This window comes from Cariama cristata, unplaced genomic scaffold (genome assembly GCF_000690535.1).
Source record: "Cariama cristata isolate BGI_N322 unplaced genomic scaffold, ASM69053v1 scaffold40713, whole genome shotgun sequence".
In the NCBI taxonomy this organism is placed as follows: Eukaryota; Metazoa; Chordata; class Aves; order Cariamiformes; family Cariamidae; genus Cariama; species Cariama cristata.
Window position 1 is genome coordinate 803 of NW_009610835.1, and position 19,190 is coordinate 19,992.

At 36.7% G+C, this 19,190-nt stretch overlaps 1 protein-coding gene across 1 annotated transcript; it reads right to left on the bottom strand.

Annotated features, from left to right (window-relative positions):
• Nucleotides 1-208: 208 nt before the first annotated feature.
• Nucleotides 209-17,239, bottom strand: SLC39A12 (solute carrier family 39 (zinc transporter), member 12; the record flags this gene model as incomplete). Its single annotated transcript, XM_009698006.1, has 7 exons — nt 17,150-17,239; nt 15,682-16,034; nt 12,206-12,487; nt 9,493-9,700; nt 6,910-7,112; nt 3,088-3,259; nt 209-381 (listed from the first exon to the last, which is right to left on the bottom strand). Coding segments are annotated over exons 2-7 (1,308 nt in total), but the record flags the coding sequence as incomplete, so codon positions are not given.
• Between the last annotated feature and the right edge of the window lie 1,951 nt (nt 17,240-19,190).

The window sequence follows — 19,190 nt, forward strand, 5'->3', positions numbered from 1 at the left end:
TCTGCTTCTTACTCCTTGGAATCTCTCTCTGAACTACAAAGTGCAAATGTAATTGGAATGCTGGGTAGTTGGTTCACAGATTTCATGGAAACCTTTATTTTAAACAGATGAGCATTAGCCAGGTTTAAATGAAACTTTTCCTCTGTGTGTGTGCGCAAGGGTGCATATGTGTCAACATTTTAAAAACACAAAAGTGTGTATTACCTACCTGAGGTATAAGGTGTAGCAACGCATCTCCAGAAAGGGTCCCAACAGCCAAACCAACAAACAGCTGTAAAATGAGTGTATAGATTTCTTGACAGGAGTTAAATAAAATCAGCGTTGTACCAAACATAGATCCAATAGTAATAAGTAAAACAGCAACAGTGCTGTAACCATATTCTGCAGGGAAAAACAAATGAAACAAAATAAAGGCACCTTTAATCATTCACTATTTGTACTTGTGTTTGGTTATTTGTTTTGTATTTGTAGTTGTTTTTGAGGCTATGTTTTGCCACCTCTGTGTACAAGCACATAGAGGAGAACTGATTCATTGTGCCACATAGATTTTTCTAGTCATGTGTGATACAGATGACAGAATTGGAAGCCTAAAAAACATTCATTTTTTTCAGGCTTTACAGGTAATACAGTCTAATGCTTCCAAATTTCAGGCATTAAAGAACTAAATAGACTGTGACTGTGCAGATTAGAGACACTCAGAGCAGCACAGTGAATACTGGTCCGCATTTGTTTCCTCTTTTAACAGATTTATGCTTGTCATTCTATGTCCTCACATGCCACACCTGTGTATCTTTACAATCAACACGACATTATTAATCAAATCATATTCAGTAAACAAACCTAGGCCTAAAACCTCAGATGAATGTAGGCATCCAGTTTAGGGTCTAAGCATAAACTCTTTGGTCCAAATGGTGTTTGTAAATGTGCTGTGGACATACACTCCTTTAGTTACTACATCAGGACCACCAACGTATTTTTCCCAGGTTACTGGGATTTTTGGAAGGTTACTCTTATAATTCTTCCGAGTTACACCCTGCTCACATTTCCAACCTTTCGCACAACATGAATCCTGATTAATCTGTATGAAAGTCTTATGATGGAGGTAAAACACTGATGAGAAACAGACATAAAGGAACTAATGCCAAAATATTCGAAAGTGTCACTCAATGTTTCACACTTTAATAGCACTGCAAGTGCTCAGCACCTCATAAAATCAGACAGTAAATTTCACATGTTGCACATCCAAATACAAGGGTATAAGAGATATTTATGGAAGGTCAGGCCTTGGTGTCTTAGCCAAAACAGCACAGCCTGTCAGTAAAACAGAACTGAGAATAAAATTAATCAGCTCATGCTCAGGTTACTAGGTCACACATAGGTCAAACATGAAGTCGTTTGTCTGTCAGTGTCCCTGTGGTCATGGACTCCTTCCTTTGCCAAAAAGCCCCTGGAAAGGGCTGCAGAAAGCGGTGTTATTAATTCCATTCTGTATTTGGATAGTTCAGCTTTTCTCATCTACACAGATCTCTCACCTTTATGAAATCATTAAGATGCCATTGATAGGGCTGATAGCCTTAGACTTGGGAGAATCTCACTCAGTTGTCAATTTGCCATGAACCTTGTACATGACCTGGGTAAGTTCCTTTCTTTATTTGTCCCTTGATCCCTCATCTGAAAAATGGGCATATCCGTGAAGCACAGAAAAGATAAAAGCAGTAAAGACTGCAAGGTGTTCAGGCAATGAGAAGAGAGATAACATAAGAAAGAAGGACTGCTGCCTTCTGGGGAGCTATAATGATTCTTCCTATTCTGTACGATTCTTTCTCCTATAATCATTCTTGGGATAACCATGAGTGTTCTTCCATGCCCTTATCTAACACGTTTTTTTTAAATTCACACTCATAGTTCAATTAATCTGTACACCATGGAATGATAGCTCAGCTTATTCCCACAAGCTGCTTAATGTATGTCGCTTAAAGTACAGAGATAATTTAGAGATGGAAAGTGTTGTTCCATAAGGATTGTTGACCAGCAGGACGTGAGGAAATCTTACTAGCTCCTAAAAGTTCTAGTCATCTGGAGCTGGCCGTGCAGATATTAGGATAAAGGTATTGAAGCCATTGATTTGTACCCCAAAAGTGCTGCTCTAGGTGCAATTGATCATGGTTAGATGCCCATTCCTTTTTGCTCATTCCCAGCTCCCAAATCCCCCACCGGAAATTAATGCCCCATAATACACCAGCACACATGTTTGTAACCACTTCCCAGATATTACTGGTTTAAAGTAAAAACAAAAACAGCAAGCATATTAAGAAGCCCTTAGATCAGATCAGATTCAGATTTTTTTTGATAGGGTGGGCTAGGGATTGGTTATAGGAGAGGTTGAGTCAGCAGAACAGATGGGGCAGAAATCCCTGGAAGCAGTGGCATGTGAGGGCTACGACTGCAACTGGAAACAATCTGATTATACTCTAACTCAGTTCTTGTTCCAGCTCTGTCACACAGGTTTTGCTGCCCATGTGACTGGTTTCCTGGTTGTTTTTCTTCCCACAGCAGTATCCCCAAAGCTTCTCTGCTGTAAAATATCACAACACGAAAACCCAGCAACATTCACACAGAACTTATCTATATCAAGCATTTGCCACATCACGGTATAAAATGCCAGCTAACATAACCTTGAGGCTATACATAACAGCAATGTAATGATTCCAGCATAAAACTGGTGGAAATTTCACAAAATAGGTCATTACTGCCTAGCAACCCACTGATAAGGACCTGTTACACCTCACTTGCTGCCTACATCAAGCAGTTCCCTAAGAAATTAAGAAAATAAAGGTTAGAACATGACACATTGAAGTATCATTCTGTCTAATATAAAACTGAGACCACTGAACCCCTTTACTTCTCAATATAGTAATATTGTCTGACATGTATGCTATGAAATTATAGAGTGCATAAATTAGAGTGCATAAATCTCATCATGTTTTGGTTTAAGTCTATTAATGAATGAAATTACTTCAGAAGTTAAGCCCCTGCACCTCCTTATCTGAATTTTCACAATACTTTATAGATAACAACATAACTCACTTTCCAAAGTTGTTGGTGGAAGCTTTGTCTGCTTGGAGTCAGTAAGCTGACATGAACAACTTAATAGTTGCTGAATGATAGCTGGACTGATTTGCTTGAAGTGGTCCTTAGAAATGGAGGAAGAACTGTTTTTAAAAAATATCTTCACAAGTTCATTGGCAGAGAAACAAACCTATGTAGAAAAGTATATACAGTTACTGAATTTTTTGCATATACCTGCATTTAATGCTGAGGTTAAATATGCAATCTTAGAAGAACATAGGGTTATACAGCCTAGAAAAGCTCGTTTTCCATATACATCTTTCTGGTTAAATTACTTTAATTACTTTGATTACTTGTAATTCTTTTTTGTTTTTCTAGTTAAAACTTGATACTACTCTATATTTCAGAAAGAGCAGAATCTTTGGGATAAAGTAGCACAATTTCTATTGAGGCTACTAAGAAGTAGCTCAGTGAGCTACTTCTAAACTGTGGCTCACTAAGAAACTGGATAAATTGAGCACTGATACTTTTATTCTGAATATCATGTTCAAGTTTTTGGGATAACAGGTGATCTTGCCACCTGGATCTAGCCTGTTCTGCCTCCAAGCAGAAGGAGAGCATGAAGACAATTCAGGAGCTACCATATTGGAAAAGACCTTCAGTTTGCCTGTTCTAGGCAGTGGTTTTGACTCTAGAAGTAGGGAACACCAACAAGTGGTATCAAGTTGGAAGTCTAGCTCGTGGTTTGTTATGAGTAGCATTTCTCACTGGGCAGTACAGAGACTGATATTATTTAATGCCTTCACCAGTGACCTGAGCAATGGAACAGAGGGCACCATATCGCATTCACAGATTAAATTCAACTGGCACAAGTAGTCAATACGCTGACGACCATGGCTGCTATTTAGAGGGGTCTTGACAAGACAAAGAAATAGGCTGACAAGACCTTCATGAAGATCAGCAAAGACAAATTTATTGTGCTTCAAACAGAATAAACCCATGCATCAATAAAGGCCGGGAAAAACTGACTGGAAGGTAGCTTTACAGAAAAAGTCCTTGGGGTCCTGACAGGCAACTTGAACGTGAGTCACCAGTGTGCCCTTGTGGCAATGAAGGCTAACTGCATACTGGTCTGCATCAGCAAGAGTGCAGCCAACAGGTAGTGGAAAAGATTATTGCCCTCCGCTCAGGACATACGAGTCCTCATCTGGACTATGTCCAGTTTAATAACCAGCAGCACAAGAAAGACATTAGCAAATTGTGGGAAGTCCAATGGAGGGCCATCAAGATGGCTAGGGAACTGCAGCACATGATGTGCAGGGAGAACTCAGGGATCTGGGTTTGTTCAGCTTGGAGAAGAGAAAGGTTGGGGGGTACCTTAAGTCATTAACTATCTAATGGGGGTTATAGAGAAAATAGAGCCAGAGCCTTCTCAAAGGTGTACAGCAAAATGATGAGAGACAATATGTATTACTTGCAGCAGGGAAAATTCCGATTTGCTACAACAAAAAAGCCATCAAAGTGAGGGCAATAAAGCAGTGGTATAGGTTTCCCATCAAGACTGTGGAATCTCCATGTTTGGAGACATTCAGAATTCAGCTGGACAAGGCCCTCTGAAACTTGATCAGACTTTGATGTTGGCCCTGTTTTGAGAACTAGTATGGACAAAATGAGGTCTGGGATTTCTATGAACCTAAATTTTAATGTGATTTTTCTTGTAATGAATTTTAAATGAACAAGCAAGATCTCATCTGGAAAATAAACTGTGTATCCACACATAAAAAAATAATTCTTAATGCTTATTTAGCAAAATGTTCTTGTAAGACTTGAGGCATGAGGACCTGCATCTTTTCCAGTTCCAAGCCCTAGCCTTTCAAGCTTTTTAACATAGGGAGGCAGAGTACTAAGTCTCCATTAGTAAAGCAACTATGTGTGTACTCCTGGAGGATGATACTGAAGAAACAAGTAAATTGAATTTGCATATTCTCATATGTAAAACTGGATGGATGGACAGATGGATGGATGATTTTGTTTTCCAAAATCAATGTTTCTTTAATGAGGAATAAATGAATACATAGATATTGTGACATAGTTTTATGGAACTTAATATTATTGCTTTTATTAGATCACCTCCTACTTACTTGTTTTATATGTAGTTTTTAAATCAGTGGAGACAATGACTTAAAAAGAAAGCAGTGACCTTTTTTCTGTGATAATGTTTCAAAATATAATTCCTATCTAAAAATCAAATTACAGATCTTAATGTAGCTAGCAAACACAAGTCATAAACTAGTCAATGCCTCATATGCAGCAGCATCTGTTACTAATGGAGCACAATGGTTATCACAGATACGTGCAGAAAGCATGAAACAAAATTAGCAACACAACACTGAAACGCAAAGCCTTCTAACGGAATGATATGTCAAAGAAAACAGACATAACTAGAAAGAAGAGGAATGGAATAAAAATGAGAAACTAGGAATTGACACAGAAGAGAAATTCTCTTCTCTCCAGATGTTTCTTTTTGATATTTTTTTTTTAATCTATATAGAATATTTGGCTCTCAGTTTGACTCCCAAGCCTCAGATAACTCCAGTGCACACTTATCTTTTGAGTTACAGCCAATCTCAGAAGTTCAAGAAATAAAAACCTGTATTTTATAAATTCTTCTATTGCTGGAGAACAATTTTACTTTTTGTACAGATAGTGTCACTACCGATTTTTGTCCTTCATAATTTAAAATTAATATGAAACACATTTAAAATGACCTTCATTTAAAATTATTTTGAGACCCCATTAAAGGCATCATCATATTGATCAGCATGATTCTCTTTTGTGGTCAGCTGGAAAGAAATAAACATATTGATAGAGTATGTATTCCAAATGCAATAAAATTACACAGATGAATATCTATCAGAATGGCATTTAACCAGAAGCCATTTGTCTCAGTTCCAATTATAAAATGACCACACAGCAAAATTCAATTGCACATTGCTTATTCTTCTAAATGGAGAAGAAACATTCTCTTTGAGATAACTTAAATTGTAAAGACCTGAAAACAATAGAAATATATTCTTTGAAGCATGTATTTCAAATGTACATGTCAAAATATACACAAGGTATATACTTTGAAGTCTCCTTTTTTATCTAAGAAATGTCTTCCAGTCTAAAGGATGGAACACTTTAATGATTGTTATAAACAAAATTTATTTATTTTCAGATATTTAGGATAAAATCACCTGCTATGAGCCACTGTCCTTCAAAGACCTCAAAGAGAATACTGGGTAGTAGCTAAAGATCTGTCTTACAGACTCTATACTTTCCAAAGGAGGCTTCTGGACTCCGTAGATGGCTATTAAAAGTGTTTGGAAATGCCCAGTCTTCAGTTTACAGAAGCCTTTTAAAAACAACTTATGCAGAAACCTTCATTTACTTTTTTTCCTTAGTACAGAACAACCTTCTTTCTACAAGGTCACCTAAGGGGCCCTAGAAGCTCTGTGACATAAGAGAACAAGAAATCTCTAATAAATGTGGGAAAACATTGAAGCCACGGTACTACAGTCCTCTGTGTCTTGAAGAAACACCTGATTCCTCACAACACTAAATATTCTGTTAGCCTCTCCCAGCTACTTTAATGACATACTCAATATCCTTAAAGTTCTTCCCCCAATTAATATTTAAACAAATAAAACTATATAAAAACACATTTATCAGTATCTACATGACTTTTTGAAACTAATACATTTTACCTCAGAAATAATGTAGTGTTTGCAAACCAATTAGAACTTCTATCACTGAAATTCTGTGACCAATACTATAATAACGTAAAAATAAATTAACCTGGTCCCAATCTGTGTTCCTTTCATGATCTTCAAAATAACCTTTCAGATAGTCTCCTTTTGTATGGTTTCCTTTGACTGGAATATTTCTGGTTCCAATATCTCTGATTGCCATACTATAACGTCTTCTTTTGTGACTGTGGAATTGTCCATTTACAGTGCAGGTCTTTTTGGCTGTAAGCACATGTAGTAGTTGTTCTAGTTCTAGTAATTCATTAGAAAACAGATATGTTACCATTGGAAAATACACATTTAAAAAGATAAAACCAAAAATAATTGTTAAAATGTTGTTAGTTTTAACATTAATTCAACTCTTCATTTTAATACTTTTTTCTCTCCTCAGTTTGGTACTGTAGGTAATTTCTGCTTAACACCTCTAGAAGTTCAAGACACCTATATACTCAGCCTTTCCTTCTTTACAGTATCACACTCAGATGTTTTGCCTATGACTATCTCAGAGAAAAACAGATGTATCTGAAAGCCAATTCATCTTCCATTTTATCATCGATCTCTGTTTACCGCTGAATTACCGCTAAATAGCTTCACCGTTCGTCAAATTTTCCCATGTTAATGGAACACCATGCTAAAATGACATGGCCAGGTATTCGGATAGTCCAGAAAGACCAGGAATACAGATCCTTTCTAGACTGTCCTGAAAGCAATCTTCAGGATGCTATGCTGCCGTACGCACTTCAGAAGTGGAACACAGGGCAGCAGATTTTCTCTCCCCTTTGGTTAACCTGGAAGCATGCCTGTTTACAGCACTGAAGTAGGAAGGTGGGAGCCAGGATCCCTAATCCAAACCTGAGACAATGCAGGGATGTAGCCCATGACACAGTTTGAGTCCAATGAGTGTGCCTGCTGATGAAATGCTTGGTTATATGAGGAAGCATGCTCTATCCTATCTTACTTATCACCTTCCTTCACCCCTGCATTTTCAAGATGAAGCCATAGGGATAGCTTCTGTAAACCTGAGTTTGTCTATTGGAAACAAAAGCAGTCCACAAATTAATTTCAGAGAAATTTAGATCACTGAGATTAAGAATGTTTCCATGTGATAATCCTTCGGTTTTTAACGTTATTCAGAAAAGCAAATGGTATAATCTTAATGGTAAATCTTACAAAAAGGCTTGTGATAAGATGTTTGTCTACTTTCTTTGTCTTGAGCAAACAGATCTGAATGGAGCTGAAGCTAGATTTGTTTTCTAAATGTAGTATTTTTTTCCATGTTGCCAGCTCCTTGCTCTTTCCTGCAGTTACTATTAAGAATTTAAACAAATTTAAAGGGACAATTTGATTAGTTTAGGCTTAAAATATAGTGTAACAAACTGGTTAAGAATATTTTTTTGTTTCCCTGAATGACACCCTAACTCCACCAACTGTAAAGTCTTGCTATTGTTTTCACTAGGGCCTGGATTTCACCATATATAGCTATTTAGTAGCACTGTGCCCAGATGGCTCCATCCATTGCTGTGAGTCAATTGTTTTAGAAGATCTGGCTTGGCGTTTTTAAAGGAAGGGTTTTGCTGCAAAACCAGTTTATGCAAGTACAATGAAGGAGTCCAAGTTTAGGGCTGAGGATTTTGTTCTTTTTTTATTATTTATTTCTGTGATTCAAAGTACCTCTGTGTAACCTCAGTGGTAAAAATGTTTTTACCTATGCTTAATTCAACTTTTTAAGCTGTTTTTACCCACACTCAATGCAACTTTTTAAAAGTGCTTTGAAAAGCTTGTAAAGTATTGCTGGTAGCAGTTACTACAAACAAGGAAAAGTAGATGTCTTATAATAACCTTCTAAATCCATAGTAGGCCTCTGAGTTGATGGTTTAACAGTTTTAAACTGCTAAGCATGCAGAATCTTTTACAGAACTTAATAGCAGCTGCTGAGAGCTCAACACTTGTGTTTTGTTTTGTTGGTTTTTTAATTTTTTAATCACTCAGAATTCTCCTATACTTCTATTTATTTCTGGTTAAGTAGCATTTCTGATATGTCCAGCAACAGAACTCCTGAAGAAAATGAACTTTGCATATTCCAGACTCACTTACTGAATACTAAGATCAGAAGGTGGGTAGGGAAGCACAAACCACAAAGATGTTTTCAGGTACAGCAGGCAGATACCAGAGAGCACTTGGTCAAAACAGAGTGGCCTGTGTCTATTTCTTCTCTTCTGGGGGTACGTCTACACTGAGGTGTGAGTGACTAGGGTGTCTAATCTGGCTACCATACGTGAGTCTTGCAATGTACGAAGATCTGCATAAAGAAGCAATGCAAACGAGGCCCAAGTGAACTCTGCCCTTGCAGCTAGATTGCCAATCTCTGAGCTCTCTTGGGCACTTCAGACTGTGCTGAGCAATTAAATAATAAATTAATGTGACAGTACACATTTAATAATGTCAGTAATGATTTGTTTTATACCTCTCAGAAAATTATCAGAATAAGTTTATTTTCCAACATTGTTTTTACTTAACAGCTCTAAAATGAAATGGCTTTTAAATCTAAAATGAAGTACAAAAAGTCCTTTAGGCATTTAAAGATAGTTTACATCAAGTGTGAGTTGCAAAAGGCAACGAATAAATAGCTTACCTGTCACTTGGAGCTCAGTGGTACTGTTTAGAGAACTGAAAATATATTTTATAAAGAATTCTGGAGAAGGCAAACTTGCTTTCCCCATACAGATTCCTTGGAGAGCCAGAGTAATGATTAAAGCAGCCAGTCGTGGAAGAGTGTTTTCATCAGCACCATCTCTGTTCATTATATCAGCATTTTTCTCCAGAGTACTCACATCAACACACTGAAATCAGAAGAAAACGGCATGAGGACAGCCCTGGTCACCTCCATTTAAATAATCAGAGTGACAGGAGGAGGAACTGGACAGAACGCTTTCACAGACAGCCAGAGTAGAAAAAATACTAAGATTAAAGCTGTAATTGACAGCAGGACAGCAAATGCGAAACGGGACTTTTTCAGGAGAACAGGCATAGAATAAAAAAGCCTGACATTTTACTCAGGTTCTGATGGGGAAGAAGTACAGTCCTTCATTCAAGTTATTTTTGCTTAGTGTTATTTTCATGCTGTTTCTATTATCCCTGTGTCCTCCTCAATTGCATCTACATCTACTTCCAGAAAGTGGCAGAAAAGGGAGGAATTTTTGTTAAGGTACAAGATACTGACTCAAATAATACAGGCTTCAATTCTTTATCTCAAACTTCAGAAGAATTCTCTTAATGTTTTTAGTTACCTACCTATTAAATTGAATCCATAATTTGTTATGGGGCAGTTTTCTGAGGACAATATGGAAAGATATAATTCTGCAGATAAAGGGTAACTTCCCTGCTGGGTGAACAAAGGAGCAGTAGAGAATTGTGTACACCTACGTGTGTGGATGTGTGCAGGTCTGAAGTGAGGGAGCAAGGTACAGCTCTCTCAGTTACCTGGAAACTTATCCCTGTTTTCTTCCATTTCTGCCTTTCTTGTTTATTTTCACTGCAAACAGTTGGGGTTTGAGAGAAATAATAAAAAAAAAAAAATTGATGAAAATTATTTAAGTTCATTTGTCTCTAACCCATATCAATTAATTGAAAAGTCAACTAGATGAGCCAATACAGTAATAATTTATTTTACACATACTCATCTTTCTCTATATATTCCTTAAACATTGCAGAGGAGGCTGGCATTTCCTTTCCTGTCCATCCATTACACATTTAAATTTCCACAACCCAAAATTTAATCTCTAATTTCAAATAATATATTAGGTTCTATGACTGAGAAGAGGATGTTTCCTGCGAAACCAAAACATAAGAGCCACTAAAAATGTTTTTTTTCTATTACTACCCTGCATCATTGGCACTTTTCCATAACTCAGGTATTGCGATTCTAAGCATTAGATAGTCTATAATGTCTTGACTATCTTTTGTAAAAAACCCTTCTTTGCCTTCATGTCAGTGAACAGTGAAGTGTCAGTAACTGAACAGGCTTGACAACTGATTATACTGCCAGCATAAACAAATAGACCACACAGCAAAGCACTTTATGGATTGTTATTCTATCTTGACATGCCAAATACCCACCGATGCCTCTTCACTGTTGCCCAGATACCATTGGAGTTCTTGGAAATCGGCACGTTCACCAAGACCCAGAACCAAAAGTACTGGTCAATGAATAATTTATGATGGGAAACGATTACACAAAGAACACAGAAAGAGAAACTGGAGGCCCTCAACATTCTGCTGCACAGCCAGGACTCCTAGCCATCTTCTGTTTGCGTAGGAAACTCTACTACAGTATGGTGTAAATTAAAATCTAACGAAATGAAAAAGAAAAGGGCAAATTCAAACTTTGCAATAAAACAAATTTAACTGTATATTATGATCAGATCTAAGGGGCTTCCCACAGGAGGTCAACCTGTACTTCAGGAGTTATCTAATCTGGCAAAAACTTATTGCCCATTACAAAGAAAACAGTTTTTCTTTGGATTGTGAACTCTAAAATATTGCTGTATTATTTTACAGAACCTACTTGAGATAAGGAATAATAAACAGTGATGAGAAAATTCACTGCATGTTTTCTGACTTAAACAGGATGTTTTTAGCTGAATATACTCAATATCCTTTTTTTTTTTTTTCAAACTTGAAATTTACACTTATCTGTATCAGTCTTTCTACAAGGCATATTCTTGCTTGTAGATAATTAGTCACAAATGTATGTGTCCCAACTGAAGGAAATTTTCATATCTGTGGACAGATTCCTTATTCCACCTTGCTTTGGAAGGATGTGAAAGTGCAGGGCCTGGCAAGGATTTCATCACAGCAAAATGATTCATCATTTCTGCTGTACAGCCAGATCAGTTTTGGAGCTGTTCTGCTTTATACCACCTAAATACACTCACTGTGAGTATATCTATACTAATAAATACAAGAGATGAGAAAGTATTTTCTGCCATTGAAGCCAAGTGCAAGATCTTGCATCTACAGAGGTATGCTCTTTTCCATCTACCCTAAGCAGGGCAACTGCATCTAAATTACATATTGACAATGGTCCCTAATATGCACTATCTATCTCCCCAACCATGTCTGATCAGACTCTGTGGAAGTGCTAGATAGCACATGCCAAAAGCAAGTCAAGGAGAAGGCTAGTATTAAACAGCATGTACAACAAAAGACCAATGTTCAGCCTGTGCTCTCACACTGTTATTTACCAGTTTTCTGGAGGACCATGATACTAGCACATTGTCTGAACTAGCTTAAAGGAATTATATCAGTAACAACTATGAAGTTATTTTTACTTATGTTTTCTTTACCTGGCTCTCAGGAGTTTTAAAATGTTGCCTTACTGCAGCCAAAATATCTTCAGTTTCATTCCGTGAAAAATAGTAACAGTCTTCATCATGTCTTAAACTAAGCATACTCTGTAGGTAAAATTTATAATCCTTATTATTCAAGCTGAGTTCTGAAGAACACACATCTCTATGATGAAGAATGTAGTAGAGAAGAATAACAGAAATTCTCTCAAATACTTCTTCGCTGAGATGGTCTTCTAAATCTCCACCAGCTATTAGTAACAAAGCATCTGGTTCAAGGCACTGTAAAAAAATAAATGGAAATTCAACTCAAGTGACACACTGCCAGTCATCTGCAAATAGAATTAAAGAGGAGAATAGGAGAATTTAACTCCTGTGTTTAAGGGATCGCACCTGAGCCTACACAGATGCAGGCTGATGGAATGGTAGGAGGAGGGTGCAGGTAATTCATTGCAGTTCTATGGCTGCAAGATCACACTGTTTATTTCCAGAGCGCCTTCTGTTTTTAAGAAATGTCAAGTATCCAAAGGTTTTAAGATTTACCACAAAACAGGACTAACTCTTATCAATCATTGTAGAGAACTGAAAGTCTTCTACTGGCTTCAACAGATTATATTTCTGGTTATAAATATATTAGATAGGGGTTAGGGCTATTGATATTTTCACCTGTGCATTCTATATGCGTTTATATTATAAGACAAAGACCCTATCTGGACTGTAGTTAATTCAGGGTATGTAAACAGAAGTTATATCATATTCAATGTACTGTTAAGAGATTTAATTGACCCTGCAATCATACAGCTTTTTTTATTTTTTCTCCACGAATTCTGTTAACTGGAAAAATTCAGTTCAGTGCAGAGAGCAAGCACAACATCTCAACACCATTTAGTCCTTCAAATGCATTTGAAGAGGGACTGAAATGATATACTCGTCCTGTGTAGGCTTTCTATCTGAGCATAGATTAAACATGTTTGTGTGTGTGTATATATATACATATATGCATAAAACCCTCTATTTTTCTTGATACAATGACACTTTCCAGAAACTTTTGCCAGCTGAAGCAAAAGGTAGTTTTTAAAATTAGACCAGAAGACTAATAGAGCTCTATGTCAGGCTATGGGAAATAAGATACTGAATTCCAGAACAAAGACTCTTTCTTGAGGAGATCCTGTAACTATTGTCATTCATTCTGTAGCTGTTTTTTTTCCAACTGGCTCCTTTCCAGGCATATTATAGGCATGTCAGCTAATCTCAACTATTATGGTAGAGCAGCCACACTGTACATTTCAGAGAGGAAACTACAATACATGAAGGTACCATGGGACAATCAAAACTGCACTCTAACAACTTAACGAATCCAGAAAGAACCTAGATCGTCAGACTAAATTGTTTGTGGCTACAAGCATGATGTGTTGGTTGGCGTGGATCACCTTGTATGTTAGTTCATTTTCCTACACAAAAGCTGAGTAGAATCAAACACAAATTGTCGTGTTCAGAAGCCAATGTTCCTTGGAGGAGCTGACAGAGCTGCTACTTTTTAAACAAAATAATTCTAACAAAAATTCTCACAAATACTCAAGCTAAGATAAAGAGAACTGTGGATGGTAATTGCCAAATTAAATATTTATACTCATGAATAAACTAGATTACAGTATGATCCACTGTGCCCTGCCTACATTGTCCATCAAGATCTGTAATTCTAACTTTTTCTAATGCGTGCCTCTGAGTATTAGTATTTGGGCTAGGAGGAATATAGCTATTCTGTTTTGTGTCCCAACAGACCTCAAGTTGGTCAACCAGCCTTTCCAAACACTCAATAGTAAGACAATAAACATACTGCATGTAGTAGAATATTTTCAAAGACTTCCATCACATTTCAAAACCCAGTAAGTATAAATTGTAATCAGTGAGGCTGTTGTTTGCTCTTGCAAGGAAGATGACTAAAAAGGAAATTGCTAATTAGAAGGGAGCAGCAGCTACTCCAAAGTATATGGGTAGCCCATAGAGAATGACCCTTGAGGACATATCAAGAGGGTATAAATTGATTCATCACTGGTTATTTCGCTGTCACTAATATTTTACAGGCATAACTATCTGCATGGCCTTGGCTTAGAAACGCTTGTTTGCTGTAAAGAAGAGGCTTGCTTTGAACCTGGGCACTGAACCCTGAGTTTCTTTTGTTTAAGAAGCCAGAAGTTAGAAAGAATTAACTTACCACTGCAAGAAATATATGACTTTTGTGTGCTTAGGAGATGAAGAAGTGTCTGATGCCATTCAATAGCTGCCAGCCCCTGCCCAAAGAGTCTTGGGGCCAATATGTAACAACAAACCAAAAAAGGGTCTAAAAAGTGTTAAAATTCACTGCTTTTAAATACCTATTGGAGACATCATTAAAAATTTTTTAAAATAATGTGAAAACAAAGTCATGTGATACCACTGGAACTCTGGATTTAGAAGGGAAAGCATAGTCTGAAATCAATTAGTTATTCTCCACAAGTATGGGAACGAAAATGCCAAGCTAAGGTGGGGCATTCTGTTTCAAATTTTGATGATCTTGAAGGATAGCGCTTCTTGCACAGGTTTTGCTACTTTGGTTTACCAAATCTTGTTAAATCATTTTGGAAGATTTCAGCACACTGCCATGTGACCATCCTCATAATTCTGATATAAAGTGACAATCTGCTGTATATAGGTCACTGAACAATGCCAGAGCTAGAGTAATGTTAATCAATGCCAAGACTGACCAAGCCCTTTGTAGTCCTTTTCAGCTAAGTTGCTCACTTATCACTGTCTCTGTCCTACCAGAACCTACGATCTTATTACACTTGTTCCTTTCTTTGTCAAATTGGGGATCAGTTCTGAAAATATTCTCAACTCAACTAGACTACCAAATCTTCTGTGAAGCTGTACCCTGGACTATTTCCAGTTTCAGTTTGGATTTGTAGATTCATTGTTCTGCCTGTGATTTTCCTTGACCTGAACTGCTTATCAAAACCATCCTCTAAATCTTGAATATTTCAGTGAAGTGGCACATAAATCTGAGACAATCCTGCCTGGGTTCTATTTTTATGAAACAAAATCCAGAACAACAACAAAAAAAAAAGTGGCAGAACAGTTCCCCAGTTTTTACCTATGTCTTTCCACAGTGGAAATCCTCTGTGTCCCAAAGTCAAGCTCATGCTTTTATATATTATATAGAAAAATATACACTTGATGACTTTTAAAGGAAAATTATTAGTGCTATGCGACTGAAGCACAACATTTTAAAGGAATGCCTGTCATGTTTGGAATAGCTCTTCATGAGCTCAAACAATAAATATTAATAACTCAGAATGAAACGATTCAAACAGGGACAATTTTTTGCTGCAACAACATACCCTTTAAATGTTTAAGTTTTGTATTAGAGTATCACTCAAATAATTTTACAACTCACTGATGATCCTGTAAAGATATCCCTCATTAATCGAAGCACTAACCAGATTACAATCCTCTTGCATGCCATAAATCCGCTGTGGGCACTCAGCTCTCTCCAGTAACATTTTGACCAATTCTCCTGAGTGGTTCATGTGGAGATCAGTGTTGTCAGCTGAAAGAACGCGTAAAACTTCCATCAGATAGCCTCGGCTGGGAGCATAGATGCCATCCTGCCCATGCTCTTCCCCAGGCTGTCCTTCAGCGATGAGCACACTGAATATGAAAGCAGAACATACCACCCCAAGAGCTGGATGCTTGGTCAGAAAACACATCTCCTCTTCCTGCAGTGCGTGATCTGCACTGAATGTTGGATTGTTGTTTGCACTTCACAGCTTAAACTTGAAACCTGAGGAATCTGAATGGTAAAGGGGAAAAAAACCCCAACCCTTTAATTAGTGTGAATGCAATATGTTTGAAAGGATTTATTAATCGGTCGGCTAAGCTGATTTGCAGTGACAAGCTGTTTTTGAACAACAGGGAGCCTGTAAGGGCTTTACAGCCCAGAACAGCAGGAAACTAAGACAACCATGGCCTTAAAACTTCTGTAGAATTACCAACGAGAGGTTGACTCAAAGTGCCCTTCCTTCCTCATAGAAGTAAAGTGTATGGTTTTCATTTCAGTGTTATGTTATTTTATCCACTAATAATCCTCTTCAGTAAGAACAGGAAAATACCGTAACTTTCACTTTCATTCCACTATGAAACAGGTTTTTAGTAGCAAAAATAACTGTAAACAAAGATTACTAGTCTAATTCTGATATGAATGTGCAGTAATTATGTTACACGGCAATGACATAGAGCAGATTTTATTTTCAAAACACTTTACCAACGTTACCAAACTCCAGCCATACAACACAAAACAAGAATGAACAGAATGTACTTAAAAACTAGTGGTATTTTATGATCAGACAAAAGAGTTACAAACTGAGGTCACAATTTCATTCATAGAACTCAGTGAATAAACAAGACAAACATACCAGAAGCAATAAGTTTAACTTGTTAACTCTAGATGCAAAAGACATTTGTACTGTAAATCTGTCTTGTCACTATCCTTCCTAATATACCATTGCCTCTGCTTTAACAATAATCTATCTCAACATCAAAGCACAAGAAACAAAAGAGTTTCACTTCTGTTTTCCAAAAGGAGGATTTTATTCTGTTGACGGGCAGGTGCTGGCAGTGACATACATTTTCAGATGATAATGCACGTGTTAAACAGCCACACATAAGTTCAGTTTCTTTTAACTGCAATATGATACGTATGTCTTATTTTAAAGGAAACTCTGCTAATAAAGTATTTAAAATGAAAAGAGAACTACTGAATTCAAATTGGCACTCACTCAGATAAAGGTTAGTATGTTTTTAGATGTTAGGAAATCTTTTGGTGTTTAGGTATATTTTACTGTTAGCAGTTAGGAATATGTATCATTGTTACAAGGATGCACTTATTTCTAAACATTATTTTCTTACCTTCTGAAGGCAAAAAGAATGCTTGCGTATCTAGCTTTGTGGCCTTCTGAATCCTCAGAAGTATTTAGCTGCTGGAAGTCCAATGTTTTTAAAATTCCTTGATGGTGCTCTCGAAGCTGGAAGGGATTAGTTTACTGCTGCCTTGAAAAGTTTTCAGTTGCTATGGAGAGAGCTGCTTTTAAGGTAACAATGGAGGTGGATAGGAATTAGTACATGTTCTTCTTGGCAAGTTCTAAGCATCACGCTATTGAATGTATTTCACATATTTTGGTAGTTATCATTTTATGTAAACAGTCTCTATTTTAGCAATGCAAGATGTATAAAATCTATTGAAGAACGTATTTCGTTACAGTGGATAATACATGCAAGCACTTTAACTGTTCTCTGCATTACTACATTATCTGATCAATTTTACAACAAACCTGAATTTCTTTTTTCCATCAAAACATTAATTCTTTTTGCAAATATGAGAACAGAATAGAAATACAAATCTTTTCAAGAACCTCCATAGAAAAATGGTATTTTTCTTTGTGAAACACTGTCCATAGAGAACAGGTTCTTTCATCTCCACTTATTCTGTGCCACATTTGCACCAATTAAAAAAGCTGGGATAGCTCAGATCGCAGTGAAAAAGAAATTTCTTCCATCCACTCAGATTTTCCAGAGGGATGCTGTTACAAAGTCAACATTTACGTCACCATGGCATTACAATATTATTGCACTGGAAGTTAGTGGAAATTGTCATGACTGACAGATTTCCACAATGACAGGTACACCAGTCATATCATTCTCCCACCTTCCAAACTTTCAGTGCAGTAAGGAAGAATTAGCATCTCAGTTGACTCAACAAATCCTGCAACAAACCAAGCAGTAAGCCTGTAGTAATAGATTCATCATAATTCTCTTTACAGCTAGATTGACAAAAAGTCCTGTGTTCTAAAATGCTAGTAATGTTTTCTACAAGATGGTGAGCTCAAAGGGAAGAGCCTTGTTTTAGTAGGCTGAGAACTGGCAACTGATACTAACTATAAAAAAAAATTAAACTGACACACCAGCTTGAGGGAAGTGCAAAATGTAAACAAAGGTTCTCAAAAATACAAAGTACAAATACATGGAAGTATGTACAAACTCTTGTGTGATCAAGGCTGAGCATTTTAAAAATCAGTCCTACTATTAGATACGCAAGTACAAAAAAACCCCTCAGATTTGTATCAAATTATCTTTTATTTTACTTCATAAATTATAAAATATATTTATCAAACTAACATAGCCAAATATGCAACTTTATGCAAACAAGAACTACAGAAATTTTCATCTCAAAAATTTATTTTTATATGAACGACTCAAAAGCAGAAACACATCATAGTACATATCTTCTCTAGCTTTTATATAATTTGCTCTGTGAAACAAAGCTAACTACATCCAGATTTGTTCCGCTAATAAAAATAATTCCTCAGATAATGAGGGAATATTTTCCAGCATTTGATTCCAGGGATTGTTCAATCTCCAAACAAACATAGAACACATTTATCTGTATATAATTTGGTATTTTGCATATAATTACAAATTGAAACTAAGAATTCATTCTATCCAATTAAAGCGTACAAACAGGGGCTGAATTGTTTCAATTTATTGAGAGAAGTTAACATTTAAAAACACATTTAATGATTTATTACTATTGAAAGCTGCTGAGAGAAGATTTACATAACAACACTGGCTATATCTTACATTAACATTTCTATTACAGTGACAGTAAAAAAAGGAAATATTCATTGTATTAAAAAGCAACAGATAATAATTGGTACAGGGTACTATGTCTGATTTCAAAGGAGAATTCACTCCCCTTTTTAGGACTAAGTGTTGCAAACCTTCCCTGGCTTGTAAATGAAGTTCTTGGTGGTGGTAAAATCACTGATGGTGACACAAGCCTCAACCTCTGCTTTTACTGCTGACACCAGAGCACTACCTGGCTTTCAGTCATGACAAGGTCATCAACAATTTTTTCTGTCTACACAGCACTTGGACTACTACTTTTGAAGTA